Genomic DNA, 18646 nt, shown 5'->3' on the forward strand with positions numbered 1-18646 from the left:
CCCATAATCCTAGCACTTATGAAGTGGAAGCTGGAGAATAAAGGTTCAAGGTCACCCTGCTCTAGGAGATTCTGTCTCAAAAATTAAAAGACAAACAAGTTGGCCAATACTGCCATAGACTCCATTGGTACCAACCCCGTGCTGAAGGCCTCAGGCAAGGCACTAGGCCATTTTGGCTCTCTACGTCCACAGAACTTCCTGCCACATGTGGTTGCCCTGAAACAGACACACTGCTCAGAAACAGCACACGTTCAATGGAAGCTTCCTGCTAGTCCAGTATTTTCTTTATGGATGCTTACTGTAAGTTCCCAGGTGACTTCTGTCACACAGACCCCCCCATCCCTACTCCTAGATGACTTCCGTAACATTGACCCCCCCCATTCTACTCCCAGGTGATTTTCATCACACAGACCCCCCATCCCTACTCCCAGATGATTTGTGCCATGCAGATTGACACACACCCACACACACACACCGACTCCATGCCCCTTTGAAGTGTTCTCTCCTCTGAACCTGCCTTTGCTTGCTTTACCTTGAACTTGTTGAGAATGGAAATCCTTTAAGAGGAGCTGAAGAAATCAGTCCATGACAGTGGTTCTCAACCTGTGGATTGCAACATCTTTGGGGGTTGAACGACCCTCTCACAGAGGTCGCCTAAGACCACCCTGCATGTCAGATATTTACACTGTGATTCACAACAGTAGCACAATTACAGTTATGAAGTAGCAACGGAAGTAATTGTGTGGTTGGGGTCCCCACAGCTTGAGGAAGTGTATCAAAGGGCTGCAGCATTAGGGAGGTTGAGAACCACTGGTCCATGACATCAAGAGCCACTGAATAAATTCTTCCTGGGAATCAACGCCAGGAAAAATTTTGCTCTGACAGACACATCTGTTCATGTTCTTTTATTTGACAGCCAGAACCTCAGAAGGCTTTCTCCTTTCTGCTTCACCTACCAGGAAGTTTCAAAAAAAATTAAAATTGGCCACACCCAGGGGTGAGGAGACACCTGTTGTTCTGTCTTTGTTCTTTGTCCTTTTTCCTCTCTTTTACAAGCTCTCTATAGGACTGGGTGATCCATCCGTGCTAAATATGTGCAGCATTCCTGCGTGTCCTCCCAATGAAATGACTGTTTTACAAATGAACAATAACCTTCCATCTGGAGTCACTTCCTGGGACACCTGAAGTACTTCTGAATCTCTTAATGTCGCTGGTTGTGTCTGGGGAAGGGAATGTTGTTGGTTAGTGAATGTCTCCTCCAAAGAATTCAAATAAAAACCTCAAAAACATGAACCACTGAATATTTAAATTAAAAGACTGTGGGGTTGGGAAGATGACTCAGTGGCTGAGAGTGGCTGCTCTTCCAGAAGAGCAGAGTTCAGTTTCCAGCATCCACGTGACAGCGTATCACCATCTGTAACTCCAGTTCCAAGGGATCCCATGCCCTCTTCTGGTCTCAGCAGGCGCTAGGCACCTAAATTGTGTACAGACATACATGCAGGGAAATAACCGTACACATAAAACAAAAACAAATGAAATTGTGCAGACTGAAAGAACTCTGAAATGAGCTTCTAGAGCAACAGAGCAAGGACCTCAGAAAATTCAGGCCTCGAGAAAAACAATGAAAACGTGAGCAAGGAATTTTCAAAATAAGCCTTTCCCTGGAAAGTTTGTTCAAATCTCAGCTTAATTTTATTGAGATGGGGTGCTTTCTCACCTAGCCACGATCTTTCCTGCTCACCCCAGACCTGCAACAAACATCAAACCAAAGCCTCAAAGTCAGTTACTGGGAAACCCTGATGGAGGAGGGGTCGGGAAGAATTTGTATCCCCCAAGTTTTATCCCAGAGGACTGCCAGTTGCCCTGGGAATGGCCTCTGAAAGCCTATACTGCAGCGCTTATTTTTACTGGACAATACTCAGAGCTTACTCATTTAAAAGAAAACAACAACAACAACAAAATGGAAGGATAATTAAACATTGCCACTGTGTGATAAAAAGAAAATATTTGGGACAAATAGGAATCTAGGACAGAGCATGTAAATCAGTTGAAGATTCTCTTGGGTATTCGTGAGGCTCTGGGTTCAGCCCTTGGCATCACTAAAAGGAACGACATACAAGGAACTGGCAAAAGCACATAAAAGCAAAGGTGGAGGAGTATAACCGTGCCCACATGGGGCTTTGTGAAGCTCCAGCCTCTCCAGGAAGGAAGGCCAAGCTCATGTGCAGAGCTATGTGCGCTCAGAAAAAACTCCTGAGAGTGGCACAGATTAATATAGTAACCGCAGTCCTTGGGAACCCACTGAGAAAATAACTGGAAGGAAGGAAATGAAGCAGTGTGCTATAAAATATTTACTTAGGGCTGGAGAGATGGCTCAGCCATTAAAGGCTAGGCTCACAACCAAAAATATAAAATATTTACTTAACATGAGATAGGCAGTAATTTGGAAGAAATGAAAGTTGAAGAAGATATGAGACAAAATACAAGCAGCAAAATGATAAAACGGCATCTAAAGATGACCTTTGAGTGACTATTAACTATGAATGGGTTAAACACTTCAGACAGAGGCAGACACTGGCAGAATAGATATTTTAGATGACCATAGTGTATGCACACTTTAGACTCAACCCCTAACCAAGAAGCTGTCTTCAAATGATACCCACTGGCAAAAGGAAAATCACTTTTCTCCCATGAAGTCACAGTAGGTATATTAACCCTGCCGCAGGACAGGGTCTGTGCTCAGTAGGAGTTGGCCAGCACAAAACTAACTCATTGTTTTGTTTGTTTGTTTTTTGTTTGTTTTGGGTTTGGGTTTTTTTTTTGGGGGGGGAGGGTTCTTGTTTGTTTGAACCCTGTTTCATTTTGCTTTGTTCTTGTATTTTTTGAGTTATTAGTCTCTTACTTGTCTGTTTTGATGTTCATTTGCATGGGAGATTTTTGCATTCATTTTTGTTTCTTGAGAACTCAAACTTTTTTATTTTAAGAGAGAGAAAAAGAACATAAAATTGGTTAAATAGGGAGAATGACAGAATCTGGGAGGAGCTAGGGGAGGGAAAACATGATCAAAATATATATTATGAAAATTTTTTTCAATAAAACTGGGTTTGCCTCAAAAACTGCTGACTCGGCATTTCATAGTCATCCTTTCGAATAAAAATGGAAGCATTTTATAATAGACCTTTTATCATAATCCTACATATATAACTAAGGTATATATATATATATATATATATATATATATATTCCTAGAACTTAATACAGAGAATGGGATATGTAATCTTTCATATGCATGAATATTTACTGATATTTTTTAAACTGTAAACAGCTATTTCTGGGGAACTTGGGGCATAGAAACTTGCAACGGAATTCTTGGTTTTCAGTGTATTATCTTCAGTGTTGGTAAATTATCTTGTTTTTACTCTAAGTAATGATTTTATTTTAGGGAGAAAAATTCCTTATTTGGGGACCAATCATTCTCTCCTAGCACCTATTTAACACTCGGTTTCTTGTTTGTGAGTACCCCTTAAGGAGTGCTCCAAGCTGTTCTACACCTAATAGTGCATAGGACAGGATCCAAAAGAACATGTAGGATGGGCATCTGAACGTCCCTTGATGGCACTGACCCACTAAACTTGTCACTAAACACGAGAAAGCTTGCCTCCATACTCCAAGCCCCTTTGTTCTCCTTACCTAAGCCCTCAGCACCCCCACTCTCTCTTAACCATCAGAAGCAGGAAGCACACAACAGCAACACGAGGGTGGTGAGCCCATGGGCTAACCAACTCGGTTACCACTCAGCTGCCCACACAAGCACAAAGCAAGGGCCTAGCTCTAGGCTTGACACAATGTCTGCCTATAAAAATTCTGACTATACTTTGAGTAATTCAGACTCCCTCTCCCTCCCAAAAAAACCTTAGGTCTCTGACTCTTTGCCCCCTATCTAAAAGACCCACCGCTTTAAGAATCTGCCAAAAAAAAAAAAAAAAAAAAAAAAAAAAAAAAAAAAAAGGAGGAGCTAGGAACCTGGTAGCCCTTGCTATAGCTAGCTGGTCTCAGACTCAACTGAAAGATTCCTGATTCCAACTGATTCTATGAACATAGCAACCAAGACAGAGGCTTGTTAAGGGCATGTTATTAAGTCACAGCAGGACTTGCTTTCTAGACTTCTAATTCCAGAAGCTGCTAGCTTCTCGTGATTCCTAGTTCACGTCTCCTCTGTACCACCCGCGTCATCTAAGAACAGCAATTCTCTCTCCCTCCCTCCCTTCCTCTCTCCCTCTGTCATGTTTTCTCTCTCTCCACACACACCTTTAGGATCTCAATATTCTTGACAACTAAACCAGAGCTTAAAGCACAGGATGGCCGGGAGCTGGGAATAGGAATACTCTGAAGCCAAGAATACACGGTAACATGGGCATCCTCGTTTTAGCTGTTTAAAACCTGACCTTCCTGAAGCCGAGTTTCAAGATGTATATGACTATACCATTTCAAAATTTCATTGAAAGCCATTTTTCGGGTCTGTCCAGAGGCATTCGACTCCTAGGATGTTCGGAAATGGATGCAGAACAGGCTGGACAGGCCTTCCTTTGACACCCCCACCACCACCACCACATGGTGTTTGTGTTAAAATTCTCTCCCTAGCACCTAAGGCAAAGGCATTGGGGAGCTCAGAAGATGTCTGATTTTTGTGAGAGAAAGGGGAACAAAAAGAAATACAGCGAGCAGGAAGAAATACATAGAGAAAGAGAGTTCACCGTGTGCTTAACCACTGTCTGATTGCCTGCATACCCACAGTTACCACGGGGCCTGTGCTGGCTAGTTTTATGTCAACTTGAGACAAGCTAAAGTCATCTCAGAGGAGGGAGCCTCAGTTAACAAAATGCCTTTCTGTAAGTAAGCCTGTAGGACATTTCTGATTTAGTGATTGATCAAGGAAGGACCAGCCTATTATGGGTAGTACCACTTCTGGGCTGGTAGTTCTGGGCTGGTAAGAAAGCAGGCTGAGCAAGACAAAGGAAGCAAGCCAGTAAGCACCACTCCTCCACAGTCTCTACATCAGCTCCTGCCTCCAGGTCCCTGCCCTGTTTGAGCTCCTATCCTGACTCCTTCAGTGATGGACTATGGACTACAGTATGGAAGTGCAAGCCAAATAAACCCTTCCCTCCCCAACTTGCTTTTGGTTCTGTTCATCTCAACAATAGAGACCCTAACTCTGGCCGTGCCTAAAATGTAGAAGCTAACCTTGAACGAATTTCCCCTCAAATGCCTCTCTGTTCATCCCTAGGAAGCATCTCACTTCATTCTAGGAGCTGTTCAAAATGGGGAATGGAGTATCAGAACACAAATCTTACACAGAGTAAAACGAAAGGTTTTAAGACCTCTGTGGGGTTTGACGAAATGCGTCAAGGCTTGGTAGAGATGGGACCGCTGACTGCCCATCAGTAAAGGAGAACCCTGGTGGCCCTGGACCGTGATAACAGAGAGCTCGAGCAAGCGGGTGCTAAGGCGCATGGGTGAGACTGAGTATCAGGAATCTAAAGGATGCTTGGATATATTTTGGGCATATTTTTGCAAAACTAAAGATTTTTCAGAAAGCACCAACCAAGAAGTAAATAGCAAAACAAAATACTAATATCCAGTTTTCCCATAAAGCTAAGGACTAAAGGACCCTTCCGCTACCTTGTGGTCATTCTGAGGCTCCATACACGGTGAAAGTAGACGCGATTGCCTGAGTCCTGGGTACATTTTAAAGATGAGGTCCCAATTAAGCATTTTTTTACCATAAAATTTTACACCCTGCTTCATGGTATTGATTTATTTTTTGTCCTTTCTAGAATCCTAGCTGTCTTCAAGTAGTGAAGACACCCCTGAAGGGGCCAAGGTCCTCAGTATAACTGCCCTCTTTGAATTATGTACTCTCAGCCAGTCATAGGATAGCTTGTAAGAGTGACATAGTAATCATCACAAAGCCTAGCTGTATTTCGGGGACTTTAAAGCATTCATCTCTCACAGTGATAGTGTAAGATAATACCATTGTTATCCACGTCTGACTGAGGCCACAGAAGTCCCAGCAGCCAGTGCTGCAGCATGGTTAGCTGCAGAACCCACGGTTTTCCATCACAATTTCCACGTAGCATGTGCGTTAGGACTTGGCTTCTTGAAAGAAGGAACACCACTTCTCCCTAAGGCAGGGACTCACCTGGATGTATTTAGGTTCCGATAAAGCTGCCCGAGGGACTCCAGTAACCGCCCCTCCATCTCCCGGTCCCTGAGCTGCTGAGCTAGGGCCAGCCAGTGTTCATGATATGTAATGCACGCATCAGGGTTTGGGGACACCGAGCTGTAGAAATGGCAGAGGGATTTGGTGACCTGAAGCTGACCTGAACATAAAGCAGGGACATGAATGAGACAAGGGCAAAGCATGTGCCAATGCTTTTCTCCCCGACGCTTCCAGCAATATGAGACATACTCACTGTTTAAGTGCCGATGCCTTAAGCCAAACATCAATGCCATTTCGTAACAAAGGCGACTGTGGACTAGCTGTTGTCCAGACACCAGAGCTTGGCCCAACCAGAGTAACACTTGTATCAATTCCATATCTGTCTCCTTGCTGGCCTGGAGTTCAGAATACAGTCGGACAGCTTGCAGAAGGTAACCCCTGGCTGACTGCTGCATGCAGGACTTCAGGGTCAAGTGGCCGAGATTGGCCATAGACACGGCCTGGTTCCGCACATTCCCCATCTCCCGAGCCCGGATCAAAGCTCGGAGGTAACTCTTGGCTGCCCTGTTTGTCCGGCCTTCGTCTTGAAAAGCAAGTCCCAGGAGGTTATGGACCACGCCCCTTTGCGTCATGCATTCTGTCTCTCTCAAGCAACACAGTAGTGGTTCAAGGATCTCCAGAGCTCTCTTGGTCTGCCTAGCTAAGAGGTAAGCCCAGGCCAGACAGAGAGACGATTCAAAGGCTTCTTGCTCACCTAGTAGCTTCCCTAACGCCTGGGCCTGGCTCAGATAGTAGATGGAACCATCAGGAGACCTATACTGGAGGTACATTTTGGACAGGATGAGACATAAAGTCCTCTGGGTGCTCGGGTCAGTCTGATCTTCACAGGCAGCCAGGGCCTGCCTGAGGGTTGGGCAGGCCAGCGCAGAAACTTCACCCCAGCTTGAGGAAGGAACACCAAGGATCTTAGTGGCATTCTGGAGAACGAAATAGGCCTGCCAAATGGAAACAGACATCCCCCGGGGACCACGTTTCTGAACAGAGGCCACTGCAAGATGTGGAAGGTATTTTTTGTCATAGAGAAAACTCAACATGGTGACTGTAGCCTCCGAGGCAGGAGGGTGTCCAGAAAGCAACTGCAGGCGCTCGGCAAATGGCAGAACTTCCTCATGCCGGCCAAGGCTCAGGAGCAATCGGATGGCCAGGAAGCAGGACCTGGCCTCCAGAGGGCTGCTCCCCACCACAATCCCTTGGCGCAGCACATAGGCCACCACATCAAGCTCGTTCTTGGCACTGAACTCACGGTTGGGCAGGCAGGCTAGCAGGGCACCCGCCTTTTCAAGTAAGGCCGGACCTTTATGCCTTAGCCTCTGCCTCAAGTATATGGCTGCCAAATTGATGTACAAAGCAGACAGTAGGGAGAGGTCCTCAAATGCCCCATCAAGGACCCGGATGGCCTCCTCAAAGTATACCCTGGCCTGGGAAAGTTTGATCTTCCTGATGCTTAGTCGGCCCAGGAGGAAGCAGAGCCGGGCATGGGCCCACGTCATGTGGCTCATCTTGGCCCACTTTCGTGAGGTCTCTAGGTAGGCCACTAGCTCATCCTCCTCAGAGAAGCTGTAAAAGGAGGAAGTAAGGAAAGAGAAGGAGAAATCATAGAGGCTCTTAAAGTGGTCGCTGTAGCCCTCGTGATCCAGAAAAGCCAAGATGGGGGCAAAGTGCTCTGCCTCATCCTCTTCCAAACTAGTGCTCAGGTCCATGAACAGTTCCGGGTCATCGAGGTCATCAGGCTCTGGAAGGTGATAGCTGTCAGAGGAGGCTGAGAGAAGCTCTTCCTCGAGGCTGGAGTCCAGGGAACTGCTGGAGCGTCTGGAGTTTGGGGTCTGCCGCTCCTCCCAGGTCCCACCAGACCTGGCCTCCTTGAGGCCCTCAGGCTGAGATGCTGTAAGGACAGGCAGAGTTGAGCATCCCTGAGTGTCTGCAACTAGGGCAGTCAGCTCCTGGCAAGAGAATAGATGAGCTGACCTGAGGACAAGAGGTCGGGCTCAGCACGGTAGCTACTCACCGCTCAGATCATTCTGGAGATTCTGGGTGGATTCGAACTCACCTAGGTAGAGATGAAGGACAGGCCTAGTATTAGGTCAGAACACGTCACCACACCGCTGACCCCTGAGGAGCTTTTAAGTTGAGGTAAGAATAAGAATGGGCAGTCTTTACCCCCTCAACATCAGCTTCAGAGTTCCCATCGTCCCGTTTAACTCACACACTCTACAGTCGGGGCAGGTCCAAGAAGAAAATGTGGAAGCAAGAAGAAAATGTGAGCATGCAGGGGGCAGGGAAAGGGTATTAAAACAATCTGGGGAGATGCAAGGCCCAAATCTCTCAGTTGCTTTGTAGCAGAACTGGAGAGAACTATCATCACAGGGCACCTCCAACAGGCTGTGCTACAGGGTACCATTCCAGCTCCCTTCCTGTTCTCCCTCACCTTCCTGCTTCTTTACTCCATCCTCCCATCATCCACCCATTTGACAGACAGGCGTTCTGTGTGCGTGAAAAAGTGCCAAGACTGGGGACCATGAAAGCTCATGTTTAGAGGAACAGAAATGCACCTGAGGCTCCCAGTTTTGTTCCCTCAAGTAACTTGACCGGATACGTTCTATGGTTTTAAATATTTTGACTTTGAGCTAGTCGCAAGTCTAGGCAGAGAATAAAGAAGGTCCGGAACCAAGGAGGACAGTGGAAACCACAAATACAGATTTGTGGCTCACACCAAAACACAAGGAGTTGGCCCAAGTCCCAGAACTGACGTGAGCACACAGGTGAAGGATTTCAAGGGAAAAGGAAAAAGATGGGGGAGGGGGCATGTTAATAGGCATGTCAATATTTCCAGAAAGAAACACAGAAAGCAGAGAACCGAGAGAATCATAAAGGTCGGGTGGCTTATACTAGTTACCCAATGCTCCCAAAGTGGGAAAAATCTAGGTAAGAACCAAGAAGATGCATGGAGTAAAGGCAAGGGAAGCATGTTCTTGACTAAAGTGCCCCCCACTAATGGGGCCTGTGGTGGTGAAGGTCACACAGCCCTTAGAACAGCAACCGCTAGAGGGAAAAGTCCACTTTTCCCTGAGAACACAGCAGCAGTATGGTTCCCACACCTTGAAGCAGTAAACTCTAGTAGCAGCGATCCCCATCAAGCCCAGCCTTTTCCTGCTCTCCTATTGGGAGAGCTTCTGGGCTCCTCATTGCAGATACCCCAACGTGCAACTTAGAAAGGGTGAAAGGCCCCACCGCTGAAGCTGGGAGAGCGAGAGCGAGGAGTTTGACTCGGAAAGCTGTGTGCATGCCCTGGCCTCTCCAGTGCTGAAAGACACATGCCCATCTTCATGTGGCCGTTTCTCTCGGGGCCAGGACACTGAAAGTGCATGCTGAATCATCACAAGATGGGCGCAGACTCAGAGACTCACTCCTTGCCCAGGGCATTAGCCCTAAAACAGCTGACATTGACTAATAATCTGGTTCCCCTACTGGCTACCTTGAGCCTGGGGTCTACACAAGCATAAGGCATAGCCCACAGTGAGCCAAGTCGACTCCTGGTCTTTATACACGTAGTGACATGCTTCGTGGGATCTGCTTTTGGATCTTCCGGTCAATGGGCCAGCAGCAGACAGACACCTTGATCCAGGTCTGTCACCAACCACTGCTGCCCTCCCCGCTCCCTGAGCAAGTACTCCCTGATGTTCAGAGCTCTGCTTCCCCCACCAGGAGGTGCTCAGAACTTCAGTTTCCTGGCTGAGCCCGGCAGATCTGCTGCAGTGAGAGTGTTTAGCTAGGGCTGAGTGCTGATATCTGGTTTTGTACTCCTCACAAAGGCTCCTATACATGAAGAGAGCCTCAAAACCCCTCTCTCCCTGGGAACTGAACTGAAAGTGCCCTGTGGAGAATCTCTAGCTAGTGCCCTGTGGAGAATCTCTAGCTAGTGCTAAGAAATGTCAGCCGTCTAATTCAGTCACATTGAAGCGGACATTTCTCCACTGAAATGTAGGAGAAGAAGAACCCTTCCTCAGCCTTATCAGCGAGAGTAACTGTACTCCTTCATACAAAGCAGTGGGCCTTTCCCATCATTAGGAAATTGTTATCATTTATTTGTTCATTATTCATTCATTCATTCAGCATTGCCAAAAACTATGCTAGGCAAGACTGATACATCCAACAACTCAGGGTCATCTTGTATCTGGGGCAGTGTGATAAAATAGGTGGCCCTGGCTAGCAGTTGTCCTGGGTCATGTACTAATATTCTTGGGCCTCAATTTCCTAATCTACAAAACAAGGGTCAAGATCATCTCTGAGATCTCTTTCCAGTTACTCATGGGATTTCTGAATTGGTACCTAGTCAGCCCTTGACCGTTAGCCATGACTCAGGAAGTGTCCTTTCTTGGGACAAAGAGTCAGTACAGCTGACCATCCAGGGTAAAGACAAGTTGGTTTCCTGTGTCACAGTTGCGAGATAACACTATGTATGATAGCCAGAAAGCTCTGCAATCCACAGGGAAACTCTGCTAATCAAATACAAACCAAATGAATAATGATTGCAGCCCCAAACTCCTAAACAGGGTTAGAATGTAGAGAGCCCTGGCTATGGACTTCTTTCTAGCCTTTAGAAAGCCTGTGCTTTCTCCGGGTCTGAGGAGAAACACTCACTAAGCCGGTAGACAGAAGCGATGTCAGTGTGAGCAAGCGCACGTAAGAAGCCGGAACACTCAGCCTTCCGGTCACTTCCTGGGGCCCAGAGAGAACATCTTTCCTCCTCACTGAAAAAGGCAGAGTTCTTGCTCCTGGATGAGGCAGAAAATAGACACAGGTTAGTGCTGGGCTTCCCCACCTCCCTCTCTCCACAAAAGGATGTGGTAAAGCTTAGGGAAGCGGGCTCGTCCATGGTTGGCACCAACTCCTCACTGGTGCAAGCTGTGCTTCGCTGCGGGAGAAGAAAGGGAAGTTGTACGGTGGTAAGTGGGTAAAGCAGAGGTGGAAACGCCACTTCTATTAAAATTCCATCTCCCCCGAGAAAGAAACTCCTGTCCCTCAAACTCTAACGGCATCAGTTTGAAAGAGGAGTGACAGGAATTGGAACCTGAAAGGTTCTTTTCTCTGTTTATTTCCAGGAAGTCAGGCACAAATGGTACCTATCTAGAAGAACAGCGAAGAAAACTCCCCTGTGATCAGAAGGACCCCTACCCTGTTGTTAAGATTTGACTCCATGACAGAACAGCACTATGGGCCACTAGGAAAGGAAAGAACTTGCTAAGGGCCAGGGAGGGTGGAGAAGAGGAATTACTGGGGGACAGAGGGAGTGGGGCTGGAAAAGCAACTATATCCTGAAGATCTCTTTGAGCACAGTCTATGTGTGACCTACCTGTAAGGTCTCATTTGCTTCTTAGAGGTTACTTTGAACACTACAAATGCCTGACAGGGCACGTCCCTTATTTAGCCAACAACTCGTTATAAACTTCATATTAACAGAGAGCATACACCAAGAAGCCAACCCTGCCCAAATGACTCCCCAAAATACATACGACTGGGATGTAAAGAGCCCCATTCTTTGTATCACACCATTCTTTCAGAGCCTGCTCTGGCTGTCTTCCAACCTTGAGAGCACATCTTTCTCCTTCTGCTACCATCCACTGCACATGCCTGCTCGGTTTCCTGTATTAAACCTAAAAATCCCAGCAGATGCCTCTGAACTCCAATGTCCACAGAATCATTGTGCCCAAACAGAACAAAAACACAGAAAAATTATATATATATATATATATATACTATTATATGTATATAAATCATATATATATATATATATATATATATATATAGAGAGAGAGAGAGAGAGAGAGAGAAAGAGAGAGAGAGTACCAAACAATTTAAAACCAAATTCTTCGAAACCCCCAAATGCACAGCAGCTAATATGCTTGAAGGATGTTACCACACTGTCATTTAATCTCCACAGTTGCTCTTTAGGCAAGGACTAGTCTTGCAGATAAAAACCTTACAGATTAAAAAGAATTAGAATTGATGATTGAGAAGCTAAAGAGTCAGGGCAGGGATCTAGAGGGACTGGGAAGAGTGGCTGTGATCAGGACCTTGCTGTCTGTCCCCGTAGCCCAGGCAAGAGCAGCTGGAAAGCAGGCAACAGGCCAGCGGCTGCAGGACAGCTCAAGGTCGCTCCCTCCTCCCTGGCAGACTGCACTAGAGCCCTGCTCTGACACCTGGTTCACAGTTCTCCCCCACAGGTGTGAGCCCCACTCTTGGCCTGGTCTCCAGAGTCCTCCTATTAACCTCAATTTTCAGCCTCAGAAGAGCATACGACTAAAACCTTGGGGTGAGATATGAATATCTCCAAGGGGTCTAGAGCTATGGCTCAGCGGTTAAGAGTGCATACTCTCTCCATACAATCTCAGTCCAGTTCTCAGCACCCACCTTGGGTGGCTCACAACCACCTGTAACTCTAGTTCCAGGGAATCCAATACCCTCATCTAGCTCCACGAGTACCAGCATGCACATGGTGCACATATGTTCACGCAGGCTCACACATGTATGCATAAAAAAAAAATAAAGGCTGGGAATGGTGGCACACACCTTTAATCCCAGCATTTAGGAGATAGAGGCAGACAGATCTTTGTGAGTTCAAGGCTAACTTGGTCTACAAAGTGAGTTCCAGGACAGCCAAGGCTGTTATACAGAGAAACTCTGTCTCGAGAAACCATCACAAAAAAAAGAAAAAAAAAAGGAAAAGAAAATGTTTGGGGGGCTGGAGAGATAACTACTCGTTAAGAGCACTGAAACTGACTCTTCTTCCTGAGGACCCAGGTTCAATTCCCAGCACCCACATGGCAGCTCATAACTATCTGTAACTCCACTTCTAGGGGATCCTACACCGTCCCACAGACACACATGCAGAAAAAACACCAGTGCACATAAAATAATAAATCATTAAAAAAAATAAATAAATTTTAAAATATATGTTATGTGTCTATATTATATATGTTTATATATTATATGTGTTTGTATATTGTATGTGTTTATGTATATGTGTGTATATATATAGTTTTTGTAGATGCTGTAAATGTTACAACATATTCTGAATTTATCTGATCATTTATATTCATAACAACTCTTTGTAAATTGTTTTTAATCCATGTTTGCTGATGAATATGACTCAGGAACATGTTCAGAACTATACAGTTGGAGGGTGGTAAAGCCAAGACTAAAAGTGGTGTCTTGTCCGACAGCATCCATGTCCATTGCCTCAGAGCTGATCTGCCAGCACCCTGACTTCCTGGACTTTAAAGAGAATCCAAGAGACAGAGCAGCCTATATATTATGGGTTTCTAAACACAGAAATGGGGCTAGTGAACATGGCAAAGCACCCAATGGCATGGCATGTGTTCCTAGGTTACTCTACCCCACACACATTCAAAACCTGGAAGACCCAAGAAAAGGAAACTAGTTTAACAACCCCTTAAAGTTTAAAAGAGGAAGGAGAAATCTCAGGGATGCAGGATATAAGGATGAGAGGAGATAGCAGGTGTCTCAGAGACTCTTGCAGTTTAGCTGAGTTATAATCACCCTCCCTCACTAGCCAGGGACAGGAAACTTGATCTTGACTCTGTGGATGAGGGAGTTGGACATAAGCTCTTTCCTAAAGCCCAGTCTAGAAACACAGCAGTTTCCTTACATGGGACTGCAAAACGTCTTAACACCTGCCATTCTGGTCATACCGTCCACCTCTGTGAGTCCTGCAGCCCCAGTGCCTACACCATTGGAGGGTGTGGCATCCTAGCGGACAGGTGTGATGCAGACACTGCAGAAACTGCAACGTTACAGGACCTGGACCATGAGCTGCTCAGATTTCAAGAGAAGCAAATGTAGAGACGTCTCCTGGCAAGGAGGTGTTCTTTGCTGCCAGATTCATGCAAGGTCCATGTTTAAAAAAAAAAAAAATGTTGAACACAATTCACGTAACAAAAATGCAAACCATGAAATATAAATTATGAAATAAAACCAGAAGAATCCCAAGGTTAATAAATACTGCTAAATTAGAAGCCACGGTCATTTGAAGTCTGATTTACAGTAAGCCTGGTTAAAACAAAGAAACAAGAAATGAAGAGGTATGACTATGAAGGCTGAATGGTTTTCGGAGCCACAGCCCTCGGAGGCAAAAGCCACTCTGTAAATGGAAAGCAGAGACGTGCACGTTAAGGGTGGCAAAGATGAGTCAGATGGCAGCTCAGTTGTAGCAGAAGAGAAAGTTAGAAAAACTGAAGAATCCCCCAGGATGTGGCCTCCAGTGACAAAAAGGTGATGAAAAAAAAAACTGACTCAGCAAGATTGATGAAAGACAAGTTCAACATACTTCCGCCAGGATTCCAGGAGAGAGGCTAAAAGATTGAGAGGGGGCAATATTCAAAAAGAGAAGATTCCAGAATTGGAGAAAGACATGATGAGTCTTCAAACTAAGGAAGCACAGCAAGTCCTGGGCAAAGCAAATAAAAATAACACTTTAAACAAAGAATCCATTTCTTAGAGGTCTTTCCAAGTATCGACTTCTTGTTTGTTTGTTTGTTTATTCTTACTTATGGGTTCAACTATCCACAATTTAAGTATTCGATTTAATGACATAAAGGAAATATAAATGATGGCCAGGCAGGGGTGATGCACGCCTTTAATCCCAGCACTCCAGAGACAGAGGCCAGCGGATCTCTGAATTCAAGGCTAGCCTGGTCTACAGAGAAAGTTCCAGGACAGTCAGGACTACATGGAGAAACTCTGTCTCGAAAAAGTAAAGCCAAGCCCTCCCCCAAGAAAAAAAAAGAAAAGAAAAATATATAAATGGCAAGAACACACACATATGAAATAAACCAAAGGAAAAAGAAAATAATTAAGGCAAATGTTATAATCAACAGTGCAGAAAACAAAGATAGCCAGCAAAAGAAAGCATGGTTTTCTGAAAACACTAATAAAACAGACAAAGCCTCAACATGATGTGTTTGTATTTTTTTTCTTGCTACTTTTACACACATACATTCTTTGAAGATGCTATTCTCTGCCTAGGCAAATTATCATTCAAGAGTATTTCATTCAAACAAGGGCTCAGGACTGGCGGTCTTGCAAGTTGAGGAATCGTGCTGGAAGTAACTGCCAGAGAGTGAGCATTAGCAGACAGCAGGGGTTAATCTGCTATCAACACCTGATAGGCACTGCTCTCACCTTGGCAAACGGTAAAACGCCAAGTTCTGAGAGGAAAAAAGACTGCCTACCCGCCAAGAAACAGCCGTGACACTAAGCATAATGTTGAGCAGCAAAAGTCGATGTCACGAGAAATAGAATTATAAACAGAAAAAGCTATAAAGTGTAAGAGAGAACACAACAAAAGGTACAATTTTTAATACTATGACATTCTGAGTTCTCTCCTACTCTCTTTTTGCTGGTTCTGAGCAACTGGTTTATCAGTCTCGCTTACTTTTTTTAGTTTAGATATCTGGGTGCATTTCCTGTTGGTTGCACTTTGTTAAAATGGACTATACCACAATGGGAACATAATGTTGAAGAAGGAGGAGGAGGAGAAAAATGAGGAGGAGAAGAAGGAGGAGAGGGAAAAAAAAGAGGAGAAGAAGAAGAAGAAGAAGAAGAAGAAGAAGAAGAAGAAGAAGAAGAAGAAGAAGAAGAAGAAGAAGAAGAAGAAGGAGAAGACAACAAAGTGCAAAGTGCTTGCCATAGAAGGCACCTGTTCCCTTGCTCAGGGAGGCTGTGGAGACCCCGCCCAGTGCACTCTCACTAAGGTCCAGTCTGCAAAGACAAAGGTCAATGTGAAAGAAAATGTTTCTCCCCATTTCCAAGCAAAGCGATGGTCCAGAACTGAGTTATCCTCAAATAGAGGATCCACTGGTTTAAAAAGGCTGAGAAGCCAGAGGCTCTGCTCAAGCCCAGGTGACCCTTGAAGAGCAGATCAACTGGATTTGACAGTAAGAAGGAAAGTGCCTAATTTTGGTCACCTGTTACCTTAAACACGCAACAGGAAATTAAAACCAAATATTAAAATGATTGGTTGATTTCCTCCCTGAGGAACAACCCAAGGGATCACACTCACCAGACATTAGGCTTAGCTCCATATGAGATGTCATTTAGGCAATTATTTATCACTAATGATTTTTTAAAGACACGGTCTTGCTCTGTAGCCCTGGCTATCCCAGAACCTCCTTTGTAGACCAAGCTGACCTAGAACTCACTGAGATCCCCCTGCTTCTGCCTCCACCTATGCCTCTGCCTCTGTCCCCCAAGTGCTGAGGTTAAAGTGTGTGCCACCACACCCCACTTAGTGATTTTCTTCTTGAAAAAAAAAAAAAACTAGTTCCAGGATAGGCTCCAAAGCTACAGAAAAACCCTGTCTCAAAAAATCAAAAAAAAAAAAAAAATCTACCCAGATATTTTGACTTTTGATCAATTTAACCAAAATGAACCAGGCCCATTATTTTAACCTACAAATTATGGTGACTAAATTATTTCTTCTCTTCCTCCCTCCATCCTCAGCCATCTGAGATGGACCTCACACTGTGATTCTAGCCACTCCAACACCAACCAAAGTGCCTGAAATCATTCTGAGTTCATGCATCACTCTCAAGTCCAGACTTGAATAAAAAGAAGAGGGAGAAGAAGAGGAGTTCAGTAGATGGATGAAACGGAAACTCTTCTGAGCCTCAAGATGTTCTAATGCTCTTTGATTTGGACAGTTTAAAAAGTAACCTGTGCTCTGGTTTCTCCTGGTTCTATGTCTAGGACTTGTAAAGCTCATGCCTCTTTCCTTTGCTTCTCCCTCACATCTCTTCCCAGGCACCAATCAAAGGCTTCCTTTCCTCACACCTGACAGTTAGCCAAAGGAAGCAGCCGATGCATTTTTGGTATCTTTCAGATAAACCCACTGGATGGAGTACCCCACACACTACACCTGACACCCACATCCAGCTGGAAAAAGCCAAGTCAGTCATTGACACAATTCCATAATGGTAATTGGGGTTCCCTCTTCAGAGGGAAGTGGTAAGAACAGGAACTAGAAATTGGCCAATTTGCCTAAATAGGAAAGAAAGAAAGAAAGAAAGAAAGAAAGAAAGAAAGAAAGAAAGAAAGAAAGAAAGAAAGAAAGAAAGAAAGAAAGAAAGAAATCTCAAAGAAAAGTAGCCAGTTTCTTTCCTGGCTAAAATCAAATTTCCTTGGGTTCTTGGCAGTATTTTGGCAGTATTGTTCCTGCTAGAGACCAGGGATGCAAGAATTGTTTGGAGGTATTGACCCTTGATCTTGTTTTTAAGTAATTTTAGGGTTACTTATTCAGAGTAGGGAATTACAGTAGCAATAAAGGCCCATTAAGAAAAAAAGAAAAAAGAAAACTTCTGGAACTACAGAGATGGTTCAGTGGTTAAGAGCACTGCCTGTTCTTCCAGAGATGCTGAGTTCAACTCCCAGCAACCACATGGTGGCTTACAAGAATCTGTAATGAGATCTGGTGCCCTTTTCTGGCCTGCAGGCATATATGCAGACAGCACACTGTATATCATTAGATAGATAGATAGATAGATAGATAGATAGATAGATAGATAGATAGATAGATAGATGAATAAATAAATATTTTTAAAAAACAAAAAAGAAAAGGAAAGAAAAAACTTCTGAGTACTGCTGCAGAGATGGCTCAGCCATTTAAGAGCACTCGATACTTCTCCAGGTGGCCAGGTTTGATTCCCACCATCCATACGTTGGCTCAAACCATCTGTAACTCCAATTCTAGGAGCTCCAATGGCATCTTCTTCCCCCCACAGTCCCAAGGGATGGACATGTTATACAGACATACATGCAGGCAAAACACCCAACCGCATAAAATAAAATCATAAAAGTTAAAGATTAAAAAGAAAAATAAACTTCTGGTCAAAAGAATCCAGCCTCTGGTCTAGTGTTCCAGTGGGGCCAGGTGGATCACCTGGCCATGGGAGTATTACCCCAAGGAAGGCAGGTTCTGTTTACATCATGCTGAAGAGATAGGCAGAAGAATTTATCCTTTAATGAGAAACTGTCCTTTTTCCTTTTCAGAATCCCCGCCCCTTATGCAGAAGTGCATCAGGTTCAACCATGCAACATCTTTAAGTCTGTCCACTTTTTAAATTTATCCAGAAAAGTTTAACTTCTTTTCTTCTGTCTGTCTCTTTTCTAAGTATGCTTTCCCTTAGGATTTTGGTTTCCTTACCCTTTCTCCAAAGTTCCCCTCCCTTCCTCCACGTGGCTGACTTCCATGCTGGCTGAAATATTACAGGCTTTCCCCTATTCTATCCTCCTCCTCTCAGCAGCGGTTGAGATTTATAACTTGCCTTCCCTGGGTTCTGCATTCTTTCAAAT

At 44.7% G+C, this 18646-nt stretch overlaps 1 protein-coding gene across 2 annotated transcripts in view; it reads right to left on the reverse strand.

The window, feature by feature from the left end:
* The window catches only part of Sh3tc2 (SH3 domain and tetratricopeptide repeats 2), a 53695-nt gene that overhangs the window by 13649 nt on the left and 21400 nt on the right, over positions 1–18646 (reverse strand). For both annotated transcript variants that reach the window (XM_057789299.1, XM_057789300.1), the window contains exons 9-12: positions 10919–11052; positions 8286–8327; positions 6474–8162; positions 6200–6380 (exon numbers count right to left, since the gene is read on the reverse strand). In XM_057789299.1, the coding sequence (XP_057645282.1) occupies positions 6200–6380; positions 6474–8162; positions 8286–8327; positions 10919–11052 (2046 nt within the window). The remainder of the gene's footprint in view (positions 1–6199; positions 6381–6473; positions 8163–8285; positions 8328–10918; positions 11053–18646) is intronic.

This window comes from Chionomys nivalis, chromosome 14 (assembly GCF_950005125.1).
Source record: "Chionomys nivalis chromosome 14, mChiNiv1.1, whole genome shotgun sequence".
Classification (NCBI taxonomy): Eukaryota; Metazoa; Chordata; class Mammalia; order Rodentia; family Cricetidae; genus Chionomys; species Chionomys nivalis.